The sequence below is a fragment of the Ceratotherium simum genome, chromosome 20 (assembly GCF_057802395.1).
Source record: "Ceratotherium simum simum isolate JZ-2026a chromosome 20, ASM5780239v1, whole genome shotgun sequence".
NCBI classification, from domain to species: domain Eukaryota; kingdom Metazoa; phylum Chordata; class Mammalia; order Perissodactyla; family Rhinocerotidae; genus Ceratotherium; species Ceratotherium simum.
In genome coordinates this window covers 37499931-37526618 of record NC_141919.1, presented here as the reverse complement: position 1 = coordinate 37526618, position 26688 = coordinate 37499931, and the positions used below count along the sequence as shown (strand labels likewise).

The 26688-nt window shown below is 40.0% G+C and overlaps 1 protein-coding gene across 2 annotated transcripts in view; it reads right to left on the bottom strand.

Annotated features, from left to right (window-relative positions):
* Positions 1-26688, bottom strand: part of SH3GL2 (SH3 domain containing GRB2 like 2, endophilin A1) — a 212764-nt gene that overhangs the window by 40439 nt on the left and 145637 nt on the right. For both annotated transcript variants that reach the window (XM_087444654.1, XM_087444655.1), the window contains exon 2: positions 7778-7846. In XM_087444654.1, coding sequence (XP_087300780.1) covers positions 7778-7846 — 69 coding nt within the window. The remainder of the gene's footprint in view (positions 1-7777; positions 7847-26688) is intronic.

Below are 26688 nucleotides of genomic sequence, written 5' to 3'. Positions count from 1 at the left end.
TCCTCTGGAGTTGTGCAGTGCAGAACTTGTGCAACCATACCTGGAGGTCCTGGAAGTATTAGCAGAATGCCAACCAACCACTACGCACTCAACGTCATGGAAATGAATTCAAAGGTTGTGTGTAGAACAAACACACTGCAAGTCCAGGTTACATGTGTGATAGGAGGAAAACGCAGGTCTCCTGCTGACTATATGACAAAGATTACGGAATCTGACACCAAATATATCCAAAGGTCCTATGTGGCTATGATGGGAAGAAAAAGTAACTCCAAAAGTCCAAGTGTCTAAGAGAGAGTGCCGAAGGAACTGACTGTCCAATGACCATCTGATATCGTGAAGTTATCTGATGTTGGGAGGCTAACCAATTTCTCACTTCCCTCATCTCTTTCCTCGGTAATAATCATAACCACCATCACCATAAAATGTTTTCTATTTGTCAGAAGTTGTTCTAAGGGCTTTAAATGTCTTCACACATTTAATCCTCAGAAACCCCAGGAAATAGATACAGAGAGGTTAAGAAACTTGCCCAATTCTGGCTCCAGAGTCTGTGTTCTAAACCACTACCCTAGACTTCCTGAAAGTACAAGCTCCCTGTAGAGACGAGCAATGGCAACACCTCCCAATTTGAAGAGAGATACCAAGTCAGACGGGGCTGGGGCCTGGACAACCACACAGGACCAAGAGGAAAGCACCTGCCACCCATTTTCTGTTTTTGTTTTGAAAGTCCTCAAAGTCTGTGGAAACTTCACCCACAAGAACTATTCTACCCTGGGCATCTGCGAAACGGAGGCTTTCCCATGCTGAGCTGTTGGACCACATGCCTTCTGTTACACAGGCTTCTCTACAGAGGCTGGGTGCCAGCAACGCATATCTTGAGTGGTCCACAGGGAGGTCAGCAAAGAAGGCATGAAAAATGGTTCTCATTTGGGGTATGGAACCCCCTCTCCCTTTGGGGCTCTGTAAACAGACTGCCTCACTACTCAGCCTTTATACACAAAAGCCACCAGCTTGGCTAAAGCGAGTGGTCTCCGGGGAGGCACAGAGACACGGGAGATACCAATATTAAAGCATTAAGTTTGGTCCCAGAGTGGGATTCAACCTTAGAAGGGAAGTAGGAATACAAACTACCTCAGTGTCCCCTGTGGTTTGACCCAAGTCTCCCAAGAAAGAGCCCATACAACCCCAGATCTTTATAGACTTGGAGCCCACTGAGGTGACTCCTTCAACACTTTTAGTTACCTACACATCATTACAGAAAAAGCTCTAGCTAAACGCTCTTGATTAGAGCATAAAACAACCTTCACTTGAGATCCACCTCTGAAAACAACTTTACCCAATATAATTATTTGTGTATTGCATTATCAAGACATACGCCACACAGGGAACAGCTATCAGCAAATTCATTCACTAGGATCTTGCTCCTGATTTTACTCTGACAGATAATCACTTGCCAGAGTTAATGAACATAAGAGAAAGAGATCAGCAGAGCATCTAGCCCAAAGCATCCAGTCCAAAGCCTGAATTTTTTAAATGTGGAAATCTGAACCTAAAGAAGGGAAAGGAACTCCCTGAGGTCACACAGCTAGTGTGGCTGTGATGGGAATAAAAGCAGTTCCAAAGGTCACGGATCAGAAGGTTCCTAAAAAAGAGCTGGAGGAACTGAATTGTCCAATGACCATCTGCAGGTAGGAGGCTGACCAGTTTCTAACTTCTCTCCATCTCTGTCCTCACTAATAATGTGCAGAACTCTTTTTGCTGAAGTAAACTATACCATGTCAGCCATGAACAGGCTGAGGGCCGTTACCCTGTGAGAACCTTGAATGCACCTTGTTAGGCGCTTGCTAGGAAAGCTATTCATATATGTAAACTGGCAATGTCTAAGCACATGTTCTCTGATTGACAGGCCTGATATAATTAGCATGAACTAGGAATATTTCCACATGAGTAATTTATTATAACTGGCCAGAGTTTATTCCCATTTGAGAACAGCACAGTTTCACTTTGAACTTATGACATATAGCTAATGATTTCCTCAATGCTCAGATTTGACTATTACTTGAAAATAAGTTTTGATGCATCCTAAATTACAATTTCAATTCTTGTGAGCTCCTAAGCCTCCATTTCTTTAACTAACTTTGTCTAGATGAGGGTAGGGAGCCATTAGAGAAGGCTGTTTAGAGGAAGTGAAACTGTAAATATATACAAATATCGGCATGTCTTTAGGAAATAAAAATTCTATGTGAAATAAGTTTTCTTCTGAAGGTAAGTAAATGTGTAGGCATATATTCTTCTAGTCTTTTTTCTTCAATTTTCTCAAGACCAAGATTTTAGCAACTCTTAATACTTTAGACTCAGGAGGTGCTTCCTTCACTATCCAGTCTTGTAATTTACAGCCTTGGGTAGGGAGAAAAATAGCTCTCTCAACCTTCTTTACTCACTACAATATTTTTCTTCTTCATGCTAAGGCAAGGGTTGCCAAACTATGGCAAACTATGGGTATGCCAAATCCGGGCCACTACCTGTTTCTATATTTTTAAATGGTTGGAAAAATTCAAAAGAAGACTACTATTTCAGTGCACACTATTTGAAATTCTAATTTCAGTGTCCTGAGATAAATTTGATTGGAAGACAACTACACTCATTCATTTAAGCACTGTCAGTGGTTGTTTATTTGCTCTTCAACAGTAGAGGTGAGGATTGCAACAGGGAGCACAGAGGTACTCTGGCCCACAAAGCCTAATATATTTACAGAAAAAGTCTCCTGATCCCTGTGCTAAGGTTCTATTTTCGCCAAGCCATGCTGAATCTACAGGTGATGCTGATCATTTCACCAGCTGTCTCAGTCTTTAGAGACAAGATACAAGAGAAGTGAAAGGTACTGGATTGACTAGAATGGGTTATTGTTTTGAGGCATCTAAATATTACCTTTTTCCACTGGAGAAAACAGTAGTCAGTGTTTCCTGAACTTAGGTGACAGCACACTTGAACAACATGGTATTCATTGTGGAGCAACAAATGGCTGAAAGATATGACTTCACACCGTCAGATACTGCATGATACCAGATCTGTCACAGGGACGCAGGAGCAGAGTTTAAGAAAAACTAGACACCTTAAAGTGAAGCACAGATAGTCTGTGGGTTTAGCGATCAATAATAAATAGATGAATCAAGCATCCACTTGGATATGGGGTAACTCACAGTGGGTATGCAAAAGAAATGTTAAAAATGTCAAATGAAACACTAAAATCTATTCAAATTCTTAATTTTTCTATCACCGAAGTTAAGAAAATGTACCTATTAAGAATGGACACACATCCGCTTAAAGTGATGAGAACCCTGAACGAGAATACCTAATTAAACAAGTCATAGAGACATGATGAAAACAGTGTCCTGGGAAAGTCTGTCTGGCAGTAAGATACAGGCTGGTCCAATAATGATGCTTTTAATAGTTCCCTACTGACTTGGAAGAGTTAATGTACCTGTCCCCAAATTGCTCTGCTTTATAGCAGTTATCTTATGTACTCAGAAAGCCTGATTAATAAACAGGGTGCTGAAAAACAAAAATAAACAAGGCATTAGACTGAGATTGCCCCAATGTATTTTTTTGCTAATCTTCTTGGGCATTATCTTTAATGAATATTAGTTTGGAAATATATTGTAAACACATAACTGAGAAGAAATCTGCCTTCCCTAAATTTCAGGATGAGCAGAAAGATGTCTTTAAAGCTCATCTTGTTTGGGGCTCTCACCCATCTTACAATTCTACACCAGTGCATGAGTATCTCAGTACAATTATCCACATCTTCTCTTTTTCCACCACACCCAGGAATAAGACATTCATGGGCATGACAGATGCCCATGGGTGCACTCAGGGATATGTGTTATACTCAGCACGCCAGCTGGGCCTTGACTCCTTTCTCTTCCATTCAAGGTAAATCACTAGAATTCAAGTAAGAACGATCTTTTTAAAAAGTGACATTATTAGTAACAAATTACTTGCCACAAAACTCGAAAGAGACGACGACTAGGGTGCTTCACACCGCAGCTGGGAATGTAGTAAAGTTTAGCCTCTGTGTAAATACGGGCAGTGATGAGAAATGCAGCCACGTCTAAGGCTCTTTTTTTTAAGGAAAAATAGCTCTAGCAGCCAAAAGTTCTTTCTTATATTGAGCCTGAATCTATTTCCCCATAGTTTCTATGCCTTAATTCTAGTTCTACCACTTGGGGTTGAACAGAAGGATCTAATCCCTCTCCACCCAATGCCAAATTAAGTGTATGAAGATAATGACCATGGACATCCTCCTATCAGCCTCTCTCCACACCTCACCCTGCCAACAACCCACTCTTTCTCACTCTCACATGGAATGGCATTCTTTCTGTTCTTTCTCAATGTCCTGCTTTTCTTAAAACTTGAAGCTGCCCCTTCAGAAGAATTCCATTCTCATTAAATTGGTCTATAGCCATATTTCCAACCTGAGGACTCCTCTGGTTTCAACAGCAGGAATTTCCCAGGATACTTTTCAGGCTGCAAAAAGAGGCATGGCACTCCTTGGCTTGGACTTCTGCATTACCCATGTATGCAGGAACAGGAGAAAAGTTCAGGATTTCACTCAGGCAATCTCTCCTCTAGGAAGCTTCCACTGATCTACCCAGCCTGTGTTAGTTCTTCCATGGGAATCATCCCCAGAACACCAAGTACCACGTAAGTCTGCAGTCCTATAAGCCACTGATTAATGAGCTTATTTCTTCCATCAAAACTGGAAGCTCCTTGGAGGCAGGAACTATGCCTTAACCGTCTTTGTACTCCGGGTGCCCAGCATAATACCTGGCACGTGGAGGCATTTACAGATATTCCATGCAAACTAACGAATGTAACTATACACAAAAAACACAGAACCACTGCAGCAAAGGATGGAAATCTGAGAAGGAACCAGAGGTCCCTCAACTTTCTCTTGACAAAAAATCTGCAGCTTTTCAAAGAACAAATTCATACAATGTTCATACCACGGTAAGAAACTTAGTCTGTGTTTAACAAAGCTTGTAAGCAACAGATACCATTTAAAACGAATGCAGAAACAATTCCCTGCACAGCACTTGAGGGGAGAGAGCTATGGGCAGGGTTCCCACAGACGCAACACAGCCACAGGATTCCACCTAATCAGCCCTGGGAGGAGAAGGCTGCCGGGGCTCAGAGATTTCACTGCATCTCAGCAGGAGAGTGGCTGGGGTGGTGATTAGAGAAACCACCTCTGTGAACACTCACTTCTCTCTCCCAGGAGTGCTGCTTGATGCACATCTCTAATTAGTTTCATTTTGTTGTCTAACTGCACCTCTGAGAACACAGCTAACAAAAGTCTCTCTACCCCAACTGCCTGATGATCAGAAAACCGACTGTGGAAAGGTGATTCTTCTGTAGGCTTGGGAAGATCGAGCTAAAACATGTTTGTGAGTAATTAACAGGAAAGAAAAAGATTTGAGATTCTAAATCCAAAGCACATGCTTTCCAATTACCACAGAAATATTTAAATTTAATGCAAATTTAGCATGGGTAGGGAGTGCAAAATTTGCAATACAGCCACAGATAGGATGAAAGATGTGTGAAATAACATGGAACAAAACAATTTCCACACTGCACTGAAATCTAAGTCTTTCGATTTACTTAGGTATAAATCCAAATACAAAACCATAGGTGTGTTCTTCAAATAACAAGCAAAGGTTTCCTTTATTGCAGGAATATCTAGATTTTTAAAGAGAAGAAACTCATTATTTTCTAGGAAATAGGAGAAATAAACCTTGCCTTTAGACTCAGAGGGATGTCTGTGGGTCTTTGCCTGAAGTAAAAAACTTGCAAGATCCTCTTTTATTTCAATTAGTTTGCAAGACTCTCATGGATTCAAAGGTTTAATTAGTTGTTCAGTGATAAATTCTACTCTGTTCTCCAAATTTCCTATTCTTTTTAGTCTCATTTAAGAAACAGACAGTCTGTCTTAACTTAGGCAGTGAGCTACCAAGCTTATTACCTTTAGTCTTGACAGATGCTAAAAGCAGGACTCAAATTCTGACCCCCTAGTTCTAAATTCCTAAATATTTGCCTATTCTGTCATTAATGACATGGCTCTGGCCACGTGACATACAAAAAATTCCCTCTGGGTTGGGGGGTAGACATCAAAGGATGGGGGGGACTAAGGAAGATTGGGTGTAGACAGAAGCTGGGACAAATTAACAGACGACAGGGCTGCTCATCAAGGGGAGTCTGGAACTAACTCCAAAATTACAGGGAGTGGAGGAGTCAAAGTCAAGTCATTCTGGGCAGGTGTGTCCATGTCTGGAGACTGATGCTGTAGAAGAAGGATAGGCACTGTGAACTATGAACGGCAGTGGCTACCAGCTTTGACTGAAGATCAGGTGGTATTTAGAACTGTCCAGAGATGAGAAATAGGGACCAACACAGACTGCAGTCCAGTGGGGACAAGTGGCTGCCAGGCATTCTGTCTAAGAGGCTGGCTCCCTAGACTTCTGGTTGGGACTCAGGACCTTTGTATTAGATCTCCACTCCAGTGGATACCTATTCTACCAGTGAATTTAGTCAGAATGACCAGCTAGGTAAATACTACACAGTCTCATTTCACAAGACCCCTGTCTCTTGGCAACTCATCTTCTTTTCAGGAACTCAAATGTGTCCCGTTCTCTCTTGCCTGCTGTTTCCTTTACCAGAAACACACTTGGCTCTGCTAACTCTTACTCATCCTCCACATCTTCACTTTTTTTGCAGAATTTGAATGCATTATTTTTTTTTTTTTTTTTTGCTGGGAAAGGTTCGCTCTGAGCTAACATCTGTTGCCAATCTTCGTCTCTTTTTTTTCCTCCCCAAAGCCCCAGTACATAGTTGTATATTCTAGTTGTAAGTCCTTCTAGTTCTTCTATGTGAGCCGCAGCTCACCACAGCACGGCTACTGACAGACGAGTGGTGTGGTTCTGCACCTGGGAACTGAACCTGGGCCACTGAAGTGGAGCGCAATGAACCTTAACTGCTAGGCCATCAGGGCTGGCACCACATCTTCACTTTTATCAGGAGAGTCTTCCCTGACCACCCTGTGTGGGTGAGTTTCCTCTGTTTCAAGCTTCTCTAATAAATGTTTCATTACCCTTGCCACATTGGTCAGTATTTGTCCAAAGTCTGCCTTCCCCACCAGACTGTGAACTTCATGCAGTCAGGAAACTTGTCCTGTTCACTGCCGTATACTACATGCCTGGCTCAGAGGAGGCATAATACAAGAACTTGCTGAATTCATCAAGGAACTCGTCAGAAGAAAAAACTGAAAAAGACAAGGCAGAAAGTATCTAGGAATTTTCTCTGTTTGACTCTTCACGCAAAGAACAAAAGTAGCTTTTGCTACTTTTTTTACTTAGCTTCTGCCACTTTGCTACAAAAGACAAGTAGGGGACCCCATTCCCCACCTTGTCCTCTTCCCACCTCACCCCAATTCAAACACCAGCTCCACATTGTCCCTGTTCTAAAAAGTGATGATAAAATTCACCAGGAAAAGTACATTATGACATTTCACCTTCGTTGAGGCTTTGTTCTTAGGATAGTACAAAGGAAAGACAGAATACTTTACATTTTCTGTTTTAAAATACACACTCAAAGGAGAGTATTTTTAAGAATAATAAAATGTATTCTCAGGTACCAGTGTAGAACCGTTTCCCCTCCTTTCTCCCTCTTCCTAGTGTGCTGGGAAGTTCTATGTCAAAGGGAACCCTAAGTAGTGAAGACTTACCCGCTCCATCTCCTTGAAGTCATCATCTAGCTTGGTTCCTTCAGCTCCTCCAACCTTCTCACTCACTTTCTGTAGAAAATAACCAAAAAAGAGAACTATTATAAATAAAATTTCTTTTAAAACTATGTTACAAGTTTTAAGCACTTTCACATACATCATCTAATATAATCTCACAACCATTCCCTGACATAGGTGGGCAATCCGATTTTCATAGGAGGAAACAGAGGCTCACAGGGTTTAAACACTTACCAAAGGCCACGCACCTGGTAAGTATTGAAGCAAGAATTCAAACTTGTATCTTCTGATTTCAACTCCAGTGCTCTTTCTATTATATAAATCATTATGTAACTATCTAATCACTAACATTTTCCTTTCAGAAGTTCTGAGGGACAACAGCATCATACAACAATCATTTCCTCTGATAATGGATCTAAAATACTACGTAGGCAGAAAATTGCTACTACTTCAACCTATTCCTTAATGGGCTATTGAATAGATAATCACAAGCATCTATCAAACTGGTAAGTAAAAAAAGTCAGCCCAGCTGCTCTTCAGATAAAAGAACCTGAATAATAGTCTTATAAAGCTCCCTGTAGCTGTCTACATATTTATATACATAAGATAAACTATATGGAAAGATGTTGAGGCTATTTCTTTGCTACCCAATCAATTCTCATTATCATATATTTTATATTCACCAATTTACATATGCAAACGGTCATTTTCCACATGTAGAATTCATGTTCATAAAAACATGAGATATCCTATTCTGTTCTGAAATAACGATTCAAATTAAGTCTAATAAAAATTTATGAAAGGATCACAAGAAAAATATTTTGGTTCCATCAAAGACAGGAAGATTAAACACTAATGACACAAAAATTTCATTCCTCTTAAAATACTCTAATTGCAAAGGTAGTTATATGCTTTTCACTAACACATCACTGTACTACATAAAGTTACCACACACAGATATCGAAGTATGGTTTGTCATTTCCTTTAATAGCCGCTGGATTACAGGTCTTTGCAGAGGATCCCCACCATGCCCAGATCTGCAGTAACCTTAGTAACAACCTGACTCATCCCAGTAAGCTTGGTTCGCCTCCTGCTAAAAGGGTCCCTGAATACATTACTCCATCTCCTGGACATGGAAGCTCTCATATCCCCTTGTTGGGGGCTGAGGTATATTCCTTACCCTCCCCTTTTCTCTGTCTTTAACTCCTGCTTTCTGCCATCAGGAAAACCTTTAGAAAAAAACTGAGAATCTGAATTCTATCACCTCTTTGGCCCTGTACACTAGATACCATTCATTTTAGCCCAGCAGCAGAAATAGGAGGAATATGCTGTGATAGAAGCGAACAGCATGAACTGATTCCTCTACTCTTTCCTAGATACATAGAACTGTTATGAAAATTAAATGACATAATAAATATAAGAACCCGTGCCTGAACCTACAAGATAGGCAGCATATCCTACTTCCTATCTCTGACCAATAAAGTGTACATCTGCTTACAGTATCTTGGTCTCGCCCATCAGTTTTATTTAACTCTTGTTTCATACCTTGAGAAGAATCTAGCAATTTTCATTAACATAATACAATCTTAGGCAGATAAACATCAATGATTAAAAGTGAAAGGTTAATAAAAACAACATTAACATCTTTAATTTGTATAAGTGACACATACTTTCACTTGCAATTTATTATCTAATATATGTAACACAAGAACTATGTAGAGCAGATATTATTCCTATGTTGCAGATCAGAAAACTTAGAGTTGCATAAATTAAACTGCCTGTCCATAGTAGAGACCTTTAACTAGGAAGAGGTAGAACCAGGACCTAAACGCAATTTTCCCAAGCTAAACCCTAGGCTTTGCATTCCCATCCCAGCTTTGAAGAGCTGTCCGTGGTGCTGGCCTTCTCTGCCTGAAGTTCCATTAGATTCAGATGGCCAGAGGTAGATTCACTGCCTTAATTGTTGGTCCTTGACATCGGCTCCCTCATTTAACCTGTGTCCTGGGTGATGCTGGCTATCAACTACTCCAACAGTCTGTACAGATCCAGGCTTTCTCTGGCATCACTACCACCTATCCTAAAGCCTGCACCAACTGTGATCTGGCCCAGCAGTCAGCTTCTCTGCCTGCTTTCGTAAAGATGTTTACCAAACCAGAAATAGGGGAAGGGAAGCCCCACAATTCAGTTTAGAACCTCCCAGTGGGATTCCAAGTGCCAGGGACTTGACCTGCATATTCAGAAATGTTTGTTATAGAAAATCAGCAATAGAAGAGGTCTTAAAGGTTATCAAATTTTCCCTATCACCAAACAAATTTTTACTAAGATTTTTACACTGATTCCCTCCCTTTCACTTTGCTCAGTGATGGCAGTTGTAGCTCTTATTTCCACCCCTCTTGTGTCTTATTCTTGAAGTACACGGTTTTTAGTTAAATTTGGGCTGGGAAACTCTAATCTAGTCAAATTCCTACACGATAAAGAAATATATGCTACATAGCCCCAAATCAACTCTCTCTCTGTTCTACCTGACTGTCTTTAATGTCAGGAAACTCACTATATCTCAAGGTCCCATTTTGGTCAAAGAGGATCATTGTAGATAGACTGCTCCCATGAACTGTGAATGAGATATTTAATTTTTATTTGCAAAACTGTCACAAAAAACAGGTAGCTGAGAAATGTCTCCATTTATAGTAACATTAGAGAATCCTGGTAACCGTGGGTTAATCACATTTTGACCATTAGGGAATAAAATATGGTCCTAATCAAAAGCACAAGGGCTTATACTTTCAATCCTATATTGCTCAACTGAGAGTGATTTTAAGTTTTCCTTCTTTTTGCATCCATTAACAGGTTAGTATCAGAGTCACTGGCTCACTATCTCAAGTGGATGACTTTGTCCATTAATAATTTAGAACTAGTCCTGGTAACTCACACTGAGGCCAACTCATCAGTCCACTGGCTTTAACTATTTGGTTTAAGTACTCTGTGGGGGGCGGGGGGGGGGGAGACAGGGAGAGAGGAAGGGAGAAAGGGAGAAAAAAAGAGAGAGCGAGAGAGAGGGAGAGGGAGAGAGAAGGAGAGAAAGGTTGAAAGAGGGAAAAAGAATATGAATATCTTTCTCTTCTCAACAAAAGCTGACATTTGAGCTGCTCTGAGAGAAACGGTCCACCAAACATAGTGAAGGATGCTAACCGTTAGATACTGGTACTGGCCTGACTGGCTGGTTGATATAAAAATTTCTTATCTAATTAGATTCTTGAAAAAAAGGAGTATTCGAAAAGACATCTACATTGTTCTCTGGGCTATTTTTTTCGAAGTCACAAAGGATCTAAATATATCAAGGCATTGAACTAAACAGTGGCCTAAATAACAACTGACTCATTCCTTAGGAGTACGTCCAATATCTTCTCCTCCTGGTCTTTAAATAACATTACTAAAACTTCTATCCTTTTATGTATAATAGTCAAGGTGAGGAATACAGGCTCCCTGAACCCATTTGGCCAACAATGACTTTTGTTTTCCTTACTTAGTACCATTTATTTAAGAATAGTTTTGCCCTAGTATTTTCCAGTGAAGTGATTCCTGAAACCAAGATTTCATAGTATTGAATATTTTCTGATGCTGTTTAGTATACTTTGGCTAAGATGCTTGCCGTTTGAGAAACTGATCCCCTATTTAAATGAACATCAGCAAAAGTTATTTGAATCACACACAAGAGTACAAATGAGCCAATATGCTCCCTCTACTATCTAAAAACAGCTCCTCTGTTCAAAATCCTCAATCGTACCCACTTAGCACAACGTTGAGAGGTTATGCTTCTAATCTTAGCTTCTATTACACGTTCCATATACTCTGAATTCCAACCAAGCCAAAAATCTCACCTTCCTCTTTCTTATTCTTCATTATATTCCTCACAACAGGTACTCAGTAAAGATTTCTGGAACTGAACTACAATGTACTTTTGTAAATATTAATGTTAAGATCACTGAAAGGAGGCATAAAGTGATGCAAATAAGACTGATCACCTCACTCTGAGATGGTCTTCCAAAGGGCACAATTTTTCAAAAAAAGAAAATAAATAATACACTCAACTCATGTTTTAAATTAAAAATCTTAATTCTGAGTCTGCAATAGTGTTGTCTCATGCTGACTTTTTTTCTCTGTATACCAAATAAGAAAAATGTCAAATGGAACCAGCAGCAAGAGACAGCTTAAATAAACGACCACTGTTCCCAGCCCAAAGGATGCTACACTGCTTTCCAACAATGACTCATCCTCCCCCGAATTAACTGTCACCTCCAGGCAAAAGACACTCCATCCTCTAGTTGTAGCTCTGATTTTTCCCTGCATTGCATTTCATTTACTGAAGATCCAACTACCATATCTCCAACTGCCTTTTATAAAGGCCTCCTTGAAAATCACATCATCAGTGAAATTCAATAGACTTAAGACCAAATTCATTCAACCCTACACACCTGCAAAGTTATTTACCTCCTAACTTCTCTGTTTTTGTTCAGCTTTATCTCCTATTATTCATCATACAAAGCCAAGTTTCTTAGCATCCACCAAATTTACTGCGTTTATTCCCTGTGCCTTGTACCTGGACCTATTTCCCTTTTCTATTTTTTAAATCCTACCAATTATCTAAAATGCTCACCCAGATTTCACCTCCATCATCTTGACTGCCCACTCTAGCTGGAAGTTATTACACTTCCTTTGCACTCTTAATGAAACACACCATCTGTTCGACTACCTGGAACTAATCACTTGATGAGTAAAATTGCTGAGGATATTTGCTCACCTGAATTGTAAGATGCTAAAAGGAAGGAATCATACTGCATGCTTCTTTGTTTGAAAACCGCTAAGACTACAGTACCTAACATAGTGCTTGCAGAGCAGACACTTTATCAGTTCAAAAAAATGTATCTCAATTCTAAGACCAAAAATTGCACATAAATAAAGACTCAGCTATGAGTTAGCACTGGTTCCGTATGTCCTTTTTCAGAGTTTAATCTCCCCTCTAAAGTGTAATATCTTCTTCTGCATCAGCAACAGGTAAAAAATTAGAAAATTCAAACTATGATGTATGATATTTTATTTATAGCCAAGGTTAAAGAAAATGCTCTCTCAATTGCACCCATTCTATATTCATTCACCAAATTACTTTCAGTACAGTTACAATTAGTATTAATGACACACAATTTTCCCATTAATCCTGATTCTAAATATATATGTATTTTAGTTTATATGTATATGCACATATGTATGTATATGAACACACATGTGAGCAAACATATTTGCGTGTGTATCTATACCCACACATATATGATGGAAAGTAAATATAATACTTTCCAAAATGTTTTTTAAAAAATTATCGAAAGGGGCCAGCCCAGTGGTGTAGTGGTTGTTTGCATGTTCCACTTCAGCAGCCCAGGGTTTGCGGGTTCAGATCCCAGGCACAGACCTCTGCACCACTTATCAAGCCATGCTGCTGCAGCATCCCACATACAAAATAGAGGAAGATGGGCACAGATGTTAGCTCAGGGCCAGTACTCCTCACCAAAAAAAAAAAAAACGAAAATAATTTTAAGTACTGCAGTATGTGTTTACTCATATTAAAATAGAATTACTTTAATTAACATTCCATAAGTTAAGCCCAGCTAGTCTGTTAAGAGCAGGAAGTAAAACTCATACATTATCCTGCCCATCTGCACCATGGAACAATCCACAAAATTATTCACATGCATAATGAAATCTCATTGACAATTAATTAAGTCAATGAGAGCCACTTCAGGTAAAGTTTAAAAAAAAATTGGATTTAGAATCAAGAGATACGAATTCCAGCTCTGACAATAACACCAAATAGTTGAGTGAAGGAGAAAACGCATAACCTCTTAGTGCCTCAGTTTCTTCACCCAAGAAATGAAAACCAATATCATCTAACACAGGATTTTTTGAGAATTAAATTAGAAGATACATGTAAGAGCACTTTGTAAAGTATCAAAAATAATTATCAAAATAAGAGTTTATTATGTCTTAACAAGTGGTCTTACTCACATGAAAGATAGAATTTTAAGTTGGTTTCTTTCATTTGACAAAAAAATTCTAAGTGTAGAGGTTCTTTAAATGCATTAAAGGACAACATGACTTAATGCACAAGCTCTTTAGAAAGAAGTTATAATAACTACCCCTGTGGGACACTGTACCGTTTTCCCAATATGTGTAGAAAGGCATCACCTATGGTAATAAATAAAAGAAGCCCATACTCTGACTATTCATGAAAGTTCTTTAATCATTATTTATTAGTACAGTACTTAAAAATAAAACTTATAATGATAATACTTAAGGACATATCAAATATTCAGAAGGAAACAGGAGAGTCAAAATTACAGCAGTATTTTCTTGGTATTTGGCTAAGTACAAGTAGATCTTGTTTTTCCAGATGGTGGTATTCCCATGTATGAAAGGCAGGGTGGATTCACTTCATGGGATATAAGTTTCACACTAGTTTTTCTCAGCTGTCATTAAATTGGAATGCTTAAATGCCATGATGTTTTGAAAGTGAATTTCAAGAAATATATATTTATTTTTCCCATCCAGAAACTTCAGATTTTCTTTGAAAATGAGTAAATGCATTTTTAAAATGCATTTTCATCTATCTAAATTGAGCTAATTCTGACTATATCTTAATATCAAGTAGAATTTGTATATTGAAGAAAAGTGGAAACGTTCCTTTTATATAATATAAAAACTAGTAATTTTCCCCCCAAGAATTCAAGAGGATGAAGACTGATTTTCTTGGAATATCTGGAGCTAAAAACTTTAAAATGAGTTTGGGTGAACTAAGCACTTGGCCCTTTTCCCAGCTTCCAGTCTATCTTGCTTCTTGTCAAATACGGCATAGAATATGCAGAAATTGAATTGCATGATGTTCTCATTGTTTCTGGTGTGGTTCATTGGGGTTAAAAGTAATAACTTCCTAAGCCCCATTTCCCCAAAGTGAGAATTTCCTATAGACTATGTGGCTAATTACTTACATACACTCTCAAAGGTAGTAGGTAGGATTTACTGTAGAGATGCAGAGTTTCAGTCCCTCCCTGGGAAGATAGTTTATACTATCACATACAGTTTCATTTGCAAGTGACCCTATTTTTGTCTTCTAGAAAATAAAAAAAAAAACAGTATGTAAAATGTGCAGAATAAAAACCAATAACCATTTCTCTATTTTTCAACTCTCCCGAATAATCTAGTTTCTCATCACATAAGGGGTAATTTAGGTAGGGGTGTTCAACAGAGGGGGATAATATTTACATAAAGTTTCCTATACCTGGAAATAGGAAAAATTTATACATTTTCATAGTCCACTGCAACAAGCCATTGAAATTGAACAAAACATAAGAAGACAGTGCCTGCTAAAAATAGACTCAAAAACTTGGGGCTAGAATTATGTCATGTAGTATTTTTTTTTAATTCTATTTAAAGCTCAGTCATAAATTCCCTTGAGAAGAAAACAGAACTCACAAGGGAAAAAAAGGTACCAGTGATTCAGATTCACTTAAGATTTCAGTACTGGCTAATGAATGGCCTAGAATCTAATGCTGGATGACTCAGTTGATAAGGCCAGGTAAGTAGCCTTGCTTTCATTTGTTAAGAGAAACTGCTGGAAAGTTTCTGTTTTGTGAACCAAAACCACAAACTTCCCTGGGCCTCTGTTTCATCATCCACAAAATGGGGCAGGGGTAGGGTGTGGTTAGATAACCAGGAGAGTTCTAAGATGCCTGACAACTAAAAATGTGATGTCTATATCTGTTATGGTTAATTTGATGTGTCAGTTTGGCTAGGCTATAGTACCCAGTTATTCCAACACTTATAATCTAGGCGTTGCTGTGAAGACGTGGTTGACATCCACAACCAGTTGACTTTAGGAGATTATCCTTGATAATGTGGGTGGGCCTCATCCAATCAATTGAAACGCCTTAAGAACAAAACTGAGGTTACTTTGATGAAGAAAAAATTCTGGCTCCGTATACTACTGGTTGTTTCTCTGGAGAACCCTGACACAATTTCTACCTGTTGGAGTGTTATTTATCATACACCAAAGGCAGATAATAAATTAGGAGAGGGAGAAAAGGAGAAAATACCACGCAATGTGTTTGAAGAGAAAATACTAGGGAACCTCACCCCCCTCCACTCCCCACCCCTGCCCTAGATTAGAGTTATTTTGATCAAATCTCATACTAAAATTTAAAAACACAACAAATCATTTTTAGATTAAATCCACCAAATGGAATGAATACAAGAGAACTCAATTTAAGTGCCTCCTATGTACCAGGGACTTTGCTAGCACTGGAGGTTTCATATGCAAATAAGACATGGCACACGCTCTCTGGGAACTTATAGTTTGGTGGGATGTATGGATATACAAACAAACCATTTCAATATAATGGGCTAAGTACATAAAATTAAAGTACAGACTACCATCACAGCCTAGGATGGACAATTTGGACTTATAAGGGTAAGAAGACAAGGCTGGGAAAAGCTTCCTACAGCCTGGCTGATTCTCAAATGAATATAAGTGAGTCAGAAGGATAGACGTAAGATATAGAAGGAAACTTTCTCAGGTGTTAGCTACTACATGACAAAAAGCAAACACAATACAGAATGTGCAGGAAAGTACATATATTTCAGCGCTGCCAGAGCTCAGAACATAAGGCAGAAAATGATGAGAACTGAGGCTGCAGAAGGCAGGAGGGATCAAATGGTAGTGGGCCTTTTATGCCATGGTCAAGACCTTAGTTTTGTTTTGTTTTTTTAGTTTTAGTGAATTTACACAGCTGTGCAATCATCACTACAATCCAGTTTTAAACACTTCCATTACCCCAAGACATTTCCTTGTGCCCATTTTTAGTCAAAGCTCACTCCCACCCTTAGGCAACCATTGATCTGCTTTCCATCTCTATAGTTTCACCTTTTCTAGCAATGTCATATAAGTGGAATGACACAATAGGTAGTTTTAAATATCTGTCTTCTTTCACTTAGCATAAGGCATTTAAGATTCATCCATGTTGTTACATGTATCAGTAGTTCAGTTCCTTTTTACAGCTGAATAGTATTCCATTGCATGGTTATACCACATTTAGCTTATCCATTCACCAGTTGATGGACATTTGGATTGCTTCCAGTTTGGGGCTGTTATGAATAATGCTGCTATGAATATTCACATACAAGTCTGTGTGGACATACGTTTTAATTTCTTTTGGGTAGAAACCTAAAAGTGGAATCGCTGGATCTTGTGGGAAGCGTATATTTAAAATTGCCAAAATATTTTAAGTGGCTTACCATAAGACCTTAGATTTCATCTTAGCATTGATGGGGAGCCATTAACAGGTTTTAAGCTGGGGAATGATACAGCTAAATTAATTTTTAATCATCTGATTCCAGAGTGAAGACTGACTTGAAAAAAATGTTACCACAATGAGCCAGGTAGAAGATGAGGGCTTGAACTGAGAACTCTGGGAGGAAGGACAGACTAAGCAAATATTCAGGACATAAAATAAATAAGACTTCATGACTGATTTCATATAGGAGTGAAGCAGAGACTTCTAGGATGACTTCCAGGTTTCAGGCTTTGGCAAATGGATGGATGCATACAAATGAACAGAACTCAGGTACAGATCCACTGGGTTTGAAGTCCAAGTAAACAGGTCCAGCAGGCAATTGAATACATAAGTCTGAGCCTCAAGGGAGAGGTCAGAGCAAGAGAGAGGGGTATGGAGTCAGCGCTATATATTTAATTTGTAAAATCGGAAATGCCTTGCTTAGGGAGATTGCTCAGGGAGACCACGCATCCAGAGAGCAGTTATGGCTCAAGAAAGGAACCCTGAGCATCACCAATAATGAAGGGCTAGACAGGGGAAAAAACTAACAAAAAAGACCAAGAAAAAAACAAAAAGTAGAGGGAGAATCAGGAAACAGAAGGATCAAAGAAACCAAGGAAGCAACTTCTCAAATGAGTGTAAGCAAGCACGGAGGATGGACATGGAGGTGGCAGTGGGGTGGTAGTTAGAAGAATCATTCCAAGAGCCTTTAGAATTCAAGAATCTGATAGGTCTGTGATCGTGCAAACTGTGATGTGTATGTAGTAGGTTAGTACAATGGGGTCAAGGCAAAGTACACGTGATCTAAAGGACACCAGCAATCAGACAACAGGAACTACATCCTCATATTTTTTTATATAGTATTTCTTCCATCTCACTTTCTGCCTATAGAAATATCATTCAGAACTGTAGGAAATGCCCATGAAAAGTAGAGTAACTGACAGTTGCTGGGTCCCAGCCGCAGGGCAGGCAGCTCAGAACACGCTCCATTTCCGTCACTAATGCTTGGACAGCTTTCTCCATCCATTCAAGGTAGGTACTTCAGCTTTGCAGAAAGCACGCATCAGGGACGGACCGCAAGCCAATGGGTATTTGAAAACATATGAGAGACTTCCTCCAAGTATTTCACACATCAATATATTCAGCTCTCCATATAGCATTTTATGTCACCAAATGTGGCAGCCAAACTCTATCCTGAGGTAAATGCTCTTTCCTTCCTAAGCCAAAGAAAGCTAGCATCATGCTCACAGATGCAATAATAAATCATAAGCTTTACCTTATATAACAATAAGGAAGAAATATGAAGAGACTTCAGAGATAGTTATGAAAGTGGATGGACAACCACTTGGCATTCAATGAAGAAATACCAGATCCACCATCTTATACAGAAAATCACTGACCTGCTGACAAAGGAATTAAATCAGGAACAAAGAATAACCACATAAAACTCAGAAAGATGGATCCCTGCCTGAGATATCAAGTTTGATACCTCATATCTGCAGAAATTCCAACATCTGAACCAAAAATTTTAAAAGCACCTTAGCAACAGGGCAGATATAGATACAGATTTCATTTATAATCCAGGGCAGAATTTCCTGAATGCTAAGCAGCCCATCACTGCCTGACAAGGCTGTGTACTGACAGATGCACCAGTCTGCTTCCACTCCAAGCTTCGAGGTCTGCTGCCTGCACTGCGGCTGACTCTCTGGAGATGCACACCTTGCAGGCTCATGCTGAAGCCAGAGAAGAAGTGGTGGAGGCTCTCCATCATATAAATTCCTAGTTTGCTTTTTCACCCACAATTTCTAGTCTTAGAACTTCAGGTGTCCTTTGCTCCTGCAGTGTGTAAGTAACAGGAAAGGCTGCTGCAATCAGTGGAGCACATCCTCAGAGTAATGTCACTGGGTCCCACCCATCTAAGAGCCACCTTGACTCCTTCTTTCCCAACATGCTTTCACGGTGTGGAAAGAAACTACTCACTTTATCGTCCCATTTCCCACTGCCCCAATCAACTATGTACCAATAGTTACCTTTCACATTCTTATACAAATATGTATACGATCATGCACCGCATAATGACGTTTCCATCAATGACGGACTGCATTTATGACAGTGGTCCCACAAGATTAGTACCACATAACCTAGGTGTGTAGTAAGCTATACTATATAGGTTTCTGAAAGTACACTCTACAATGTTCACACGATAAAACTGCCTAACAATGCATTTCTTAGAACATGTCCCCCATCGTTAAGTAAAGCATGACTGTATAGCATTCGATAAATAACAGGGAAATATTTGGCTTTTCAACAAGCTTAGAGTTGCTCCAAGTTGTGCATTAAATTGGGGACAGGCTCTAAATACTATCCCAGCATTCCCAACTGGCACTAATGGCTTCTTTTTCTTTCAAGTTTCTGCCCAGTGTTTTTCAATCAGGTGGGAGACTTGCTCTCGAATGAGCTGATTGCTTGCAAAGTTCTAATGAAAATATGCCAAAAAATAAAATATGGAAAGGACACAGGAAAGAATATTCTCTTTTTAATTCTGCTCAGGCTTACTACTGTGCTAATGTCAGCATCTGCTAGTGCGTAGTAGGTGGTGAATACAGGGACTCTGAGAGGCTGTCCTCTTGGACACGAGAGGACGGGATGGAGGAGCATTTAGAAGGGATAGACTTTTAAGAAGAGGCTGGGTACCTCTTATGACAGGGAAGAAGTGACGCCAAATATGTGCCAAGACAGGGGCCCAGTACCAGTTGTTTTTAAGTCACTGTCCTTTGCCCTGGGATGTAGGGAAAAGAATGAATTAAAAATGGTAACAACTTTACTGAGATTTAATTTATATGCCACAAAGTTCGCTCATTTAAAGTGTACAATTCAATGATCTTCAGTATATTTACAGAGTTCTGTGATCATCACCATAATCTATTTTTTTGAGCAGTTTCATCATACCAAAAAGAAACTTTGTACCCATTAGCAGTTACTCCCCAGTCCTCTTCCCCAACTCCATTCACCGTCCCACCCTCTGGCAACCACTAATCTACTTTCTGTCTCTATGGATTTACCTATTTTGGACATTTATATAAACAGAATCATATAATTATGTGGTCTTTCGTTTCTGGTTTCTTTCAGTTAGTATAATCTTTTCAAGGTTCATCTATGTTGTAGTATGTATCAGTACTTCATTCCTTTTTTCTTTTTTTCCTTTGGCTGAGGAAGAGTTGCCCTGAGCTAACATCTGTTGCCAATCTTCCTCTTTTTGCTTGAGGAAGACCGTCGCTGAGCTAACATCTGTGCCAATCTTCCTCTGTTTTGTACGTGGGACACTCCCACAGCATGGCTTGATGGGCGATGTGTAGGTCCACTCCTGGGATCCAAACCTGTGAACCCAGGGCCACCAAAGCGGAGTGCTGAACTTAACCACTACGCCACTGGGCCAGCCCCAGTACTTCTTTCCTTTTTATGGTTGAATAATACTCCGTTGTATGGACGTATTATATTTTGTTTAACCACTCATAATTTGATGGGCATTTTGTGCTATTTTCTAGGTTGATAACCTCAGGCAAAACATTTTGCCTCTCAAGTTTTCTGACCTGTGGATAATTAAAAGCTAAGTCACAGGGCAGTTATGAAGACTGTATGAGATAACTGAGTAAGTGCTTTGTCAATTGTAAAGTACTTCACCAATGCAAAGGATTAGTGTCATTACTCCACAAGCACCATCAAATGACCCTGTCACTTAAGAGTGACAAGGTGACATCATAGACATGGTGACTGTAAGGTGGAGGCTTATAAACATTTCTACCCAGGACTAACTTGTGGTAGCAGGAAGACACATAAACACTTTCCAAAAGCCAGGCCAATTAAACGTTTGAGGGCCATTAACATAAAAGGCATAATTCCAGATGAGGATCTTTAAGAGTAAAATGGTGTGCCTGCGGGCACCTGTTACTAGTTAAAGATGAATTTGAGATTTACATTTCAGCATGCAATGCTATACTGAGAATGCATCTTTTAGAAGCAACCTCAAGTTTTCTTATCAAATCAACTCATGTTACCAGAGTCCTATGGTATACCGGTTCAATGAGTTAACAAGCAAAGGTTAAGCAGGAGAATGTGAGAGGAAAGAGAATACATTCATGAGCCTACACAGTACAGATTTTTTTTTTTTTTTTGGCAAAATAAGGGTTTCCAATTCTGATTTGGGATGGAGGTTGTAGGAAAGAGGAAGTTTGGTCACCCATCAGAAGAGAAGCACCGCAGAAGTAAACATGTTTTTGATGGGAATATACCATCCCATCAAATGTGCTGGAGGGTAGGGAGAGGAGCAGGGATGGGAACCACTGGGGAAGTGGGGGCAAGATGAACAGACGTCTTATAGTCTGACAGCCATGTCGCACCAGAGACAGGACTGAAACTCAGGTCCCCTGATTCCCATACTCACTAAAACTCCTGTTTCCCAGGAAAGGGTCAACTTGGGTTAGCTGTAATCAATAGATATCAATCTACAGCATCAGAGGATACCTTAATGTGCAAAAATTCTTTAAATTTTTTTAGCTTGCTTTCCACAACTCCTTACATTGCTAAAAACTGTTGCTAAACATTGTCTTGGTAATTAACAAGAACTGACTACAATCAATTAGGTTTTACCGTCCTCCAATAATAAATCCATAACTTCCTTCCTTTGCCTATACGCCTGCTGAATCATATTGTCAGTAGGTCAACTGTACCCACCCCCCCTTCCCCGTAAAGACGTCCAAACCCCTCTGTGCTCCCACAGCCCCTGGGCCTAACTCCATTCAGCACCTGTTAGATTGCATTTTGTACCATCATCATCTATCTGAATGCCTCTCCAATGTTTCAGAGTTCCTGGAAGGCAGCGATTTGGGTCTTGTTCATCTCTATTTCCCAGTGCCTAGTGCAGCCCTGGCACCTGGTTGGCCTGCAATGTATGAGCAGACGAGGAGGCAGTGGAACAGCACACCAACCTCTGCACTGATGTGGTCTGCTTATTTTTTCCTTTAACTTCCTTTTTCTATTCAATTCTATTGATATCATTCCCCTGAACAATCACGGCATTTGTCTTTTCTTTCTTCCCCACAAAACATCCCTCTGCCAGTGGCAAAGCTTGAAGGCAAAAGGTGGATATAGAAGACAGGGTAATCAGCAGAGCTCTGGACATAGCCTCCAACACTAGTATCGTAAACAGGTTTTTTTATTAAGGTAATATGCTGGCATGACTGTTAATAAGAATATGATGAAAAGAAGTTGGAGAAAGTAGGGTGAAAGCATGAGCTGGCCTATTCAATAGCCATTTAAAACACTAGCGACTAGAGAAGGCAGTCAAAGGTGGTACCTTCTTTATATGCTTGTTTCCCACCACAACATCTCCACCACCATTACCATGTTAGAATCTGGCTACCTTCTAATCTCTGTCAGTCATTCATCTAGAAAATATTTATTGAATGCCTTTTATGTGTCAGGCACTGAAGATACCGTGAGGAGGATGTGCAAAGGCCTTGGGGTATATGGGGTAAGCATGGCTCCTCCAAGAGGCCAGCATGAATAAAGATTAGAGAGGGAAGGAGAAAGCACCCAAGATGAAGCTGGAGATACCAGCAGGAGCCAGACCCTGCAGGCCCTTCTGGACTAAACAAAGGCCTTCATCCTAAGAGCAATGAGGGTGAAATGCGAGAGGATTTACGATTTTAAAACATCACACTAGATATAGCTAGCACAAAGCCACTCAGCCAAATGAGAGCTTGGCATCACAAAAGGATGCTGGTTTAGGAAGAGGTTTCATTCCTGCCATAATGGCTACACAACATTTTGCTTTCATTGGCAGGACCACATAATCGTGATTGTCACAAGTCTGGCATGCACCAGAGAACATACGGTTTCTCTCTGGAAGAAGTTCTGCATGCATCAAATCCCAAATTTGCTAATGAAAACATCCTGCTCTGTAAGTAGGCTTAGAGAACACAATATATATAGTTTTTATTGCCATTGTCCTTTTGTTTTGGTTTTAGTTTCCCTCCTTACAGAGCACATGAAAACCCACAGTGAGACTTAATTTTCTGGAACCTAAAAGAAATTTTCCCAATGAATTATTTTATGGTTTCCTTGCAAACTGTGTTCCTCTTGAGTGAATTACCATTTACTCTTACATAATATTTCCTAACTTAGAGTATGCTTCAACCTATCATTTAAAGCTCAGGAGAACATCTTTAGTAAAGCAGGTTTTAGATACCACACTACGGATGGAGGAGAGAGTTACACTGTGAAGTACAAAAAAAAAAAAAAATCAAGGGAAAGTTTCTTTAAATTTAATTACTGCAGTGCCTCTCCTCCCCCTACCAGGTTAATACAGGCACCTTTCTTTATTCTCATAATGAATTAATTTCACCCAAATAGGGATGATGAACAGGCCAAGGTAGAAACTGGATGTAAGCAGCACAAGAAACAGCTCCTGAAGAAAAATTACAAGTCAAAGAGGAAGACTAGTTTCCCATAGAAATCTGACACACTATTTTGAACTCCAAAATGTAAACACCCATCTATACACCACTCAGCTTTCAAAAAGCTAACATTTTGCCCTATTTGTTATGGACACTTTTAAATAAATAAAATGTAAAATTATAATCAAGGCTCCTTTTATGCTCCCTGCTCCCCTGAGCACTCTCCTTCCCAGTGGCAGTTCTGTTCTTTTATTGCCCATGTGTCTGTCTTAGTTGGAGCTCCTCAAAGCAGAGCCTGGGACACAGATGAAGGGGCAGCAGTTTATGTGGGCTGTAGCCCCAGCAAGCAGAGTAAGGGAGCAGGAAGCGCAGGGCAGAGAAAGGCAAGGCCAAAAGGACCGTGTTCTGGAGCTGTTTACTGCATCAGGCAATGTGCTTGGTCCTGCAGGGGACCCTCTGAGGAACCATGTAGAATGCACCTCAGTATTGTTCCCTGGATGAACAGGAAGCTGGGGCAATCATCTGGTTCATGTTCCCCTTGGTTGAAGGCTGCCTCGAGGTGCTTTGACTCCTGATATGTCAGGCAACACCCAGGAAAAACTGAACTTCCAAGCATAGGAGAAACTCGTGGGGCAGAAAGGCTAGGGGTGGGAGCTGGAGCTGTCCACCCCAGCTAGGCTGAGGGATGTGACTCTGGGCACACAGAGCATATGTACAGCAGGGGTCAGTTAACTTTTTTAGTAAAGTGGCAAGTAGAAACAGTTTAGGAGTTGAGGGTCAGAGCTAGAGACTGAATGTGTGTGTCCCCCCAAAATCCTGATGTTGAAATCCTGACCCCCAATGTGATGGTATTAGGAGGTAGGGCCTTTGGGAGGTGATTAGATCATGAGAGTGGAGCTCTCATGAGTGGGATTAGCACCCTTAGAAAAGAGACTCCCAGGGAGCTCCTTTGCCCTTCTGCCATGTGGGGACACAGCAAGGAGATGGTCGTCTATGAACCAAGAAGAGGATCCTCATCAGACACCAAATCTCGGGCTTCCAGGGTCCAGAACCGTGAGAAATATATTTCTGTTGTTTATAAGCCACCCAGTCTATGTTATTTTGTTATAACAGCCTGAATGGACTAAGACAATCAGATACACTCTATGTTGCATATTCTTTTCTTTCTTTCTTTTTTTTAATTAAAGTACTCTCCTTTTATATAGCCAATTTTCTTTCAGAATTCAAAGCTTCCCTCAGAGTGTCTATCTGACCTGCTATGGAGAAAAGCCATAGCTTGTTTGCTTTCTTCTTTGTGTTGTTACAACACTTTGAAAATGTAAACATCTTTCTTAGCTTGGGTCATGGGTCAGATTTGGGCCACAGGCCATAGGTTGCTGATGCCTGTGCTATAGTATCCATAAACAATATAAAGATTTATTTTCTGTTTTTTAACATATATAAATAATATCATACTCTACATATGCTTCTATAACTTGTTACACATCAAACTTATACACGTTGCTATGTGTAGAGGCAAACCATTCATTTTAACCTCTGTACAGTGTTACACTGTAAGAATGTATCAACATTTGTTTATCCATTTCCTTAGTGATGTATATCTGGATTGTTTTGTATTTTTCACTATTACAATCAGTGCAGCAATAAGCATCCCTCTGTGAGTGTCTCCTGCTGCATGAGGAAGAGCTTTCTCTAGGATATATGCCTTGAACTGAAATTACTGTGTCATAAGTTACACAAGTACATGAATCTTCAACTTTCAAATTTAATTATTACATTACTCTCCAAAGTAGTTATACCAATTTATAGCCTCTACCTGTAGCGTACCAAAATTCCCATTTCTCCATATCTTCCTCAATATTTAATTTTGTCATACTACTTAATTTTTGCAAACCTGATGGTTATGAATTTATATTACAAATTGTTTCAATTTCCATATTTCTGACTACTAGAGAAGTTGAACATCCTTTCACACTAACTGATCTTCTGTGATTCCTATTCTACAGGCTGCCTATGCATATCATGTGCCTATTTTTCATTGGGGCTGATGTTCGCTCTGCTATTGGGTTGTCTTTTCTTACTCATGTGTTGTGTAGTAGTTCTTTATACCCCTTTTATTTTTAAAAGTTCTGGCTGGCTATGATTGGGCTGGGTCAGCAGAGTCTCGACCTACTTCCACACTCAGCAGAGCTCCCAAGTACCCAAAATCCCCACCGCATGTTATCACCGCCTTTGGGTAAAAATAAACACACCACAAGACAAATATGGTACACATCCATTCATTCATCCACTCATTCATTCACAGACCTTTACTGAGTACTTACTACGAAGGGGCATTCATAGCAATAGTACCAGGGAACATAAAGCTATAAGTCACAGCCCAACGAGCACATTCAACTACAATGAAGGATTAGTCACAAGATGAGGTAAATGTCACTTAGCTTGGAGCAAAACCTTGAAAAATCAGGAAAAGAGGGAGTGATGGAAGCTTTACTCTGAGTAGATACGGCCAAGAACACAGGGGCTCCCTCTCTTCATAGCTTGTAGTAGAGGGCTACAGTTTCACCAAGAGCTGCAGGCTGCCAGTGCCTCTCATTCCTCTACCTCCAACCCCTCATTACAGAAGCACAAACTTGGGCAAGTGCTGCCAAGAGGACTACATCTCCTTTCCCCCACTTTCTACTTGCAGGGCAGAGCTCTGTCCCAGAAGCAACAGGCCAAAAATACTGGGGCTCCAATCACCCTAATCCTAGCTCACTCATAGGGTGAAGATTCCACACTGAGAAGAGCAAGCTAAGAAGACCAGGGGCCACACAGTGCCTGCCTGGATAGACAAGTTGTCACTGTGGGAGAAGTGGCTACTGTCCCTGCCCAAAGCCTGGTGCAATGGCACAGAGGTTCCGCCCAGGAGGAGAGGCAGGCCCTAATGACAGAAAGCTCCACCATGCTGCTTGAGGACACCGACTTTATTTGGGACAGAGTAGGCAGAAGTACATGCCTAAGGACATTGTCAAAAATAATGAAGATTTTGGTGGCAAGCAATTAATTACATGGAGGCTAGTAGCTT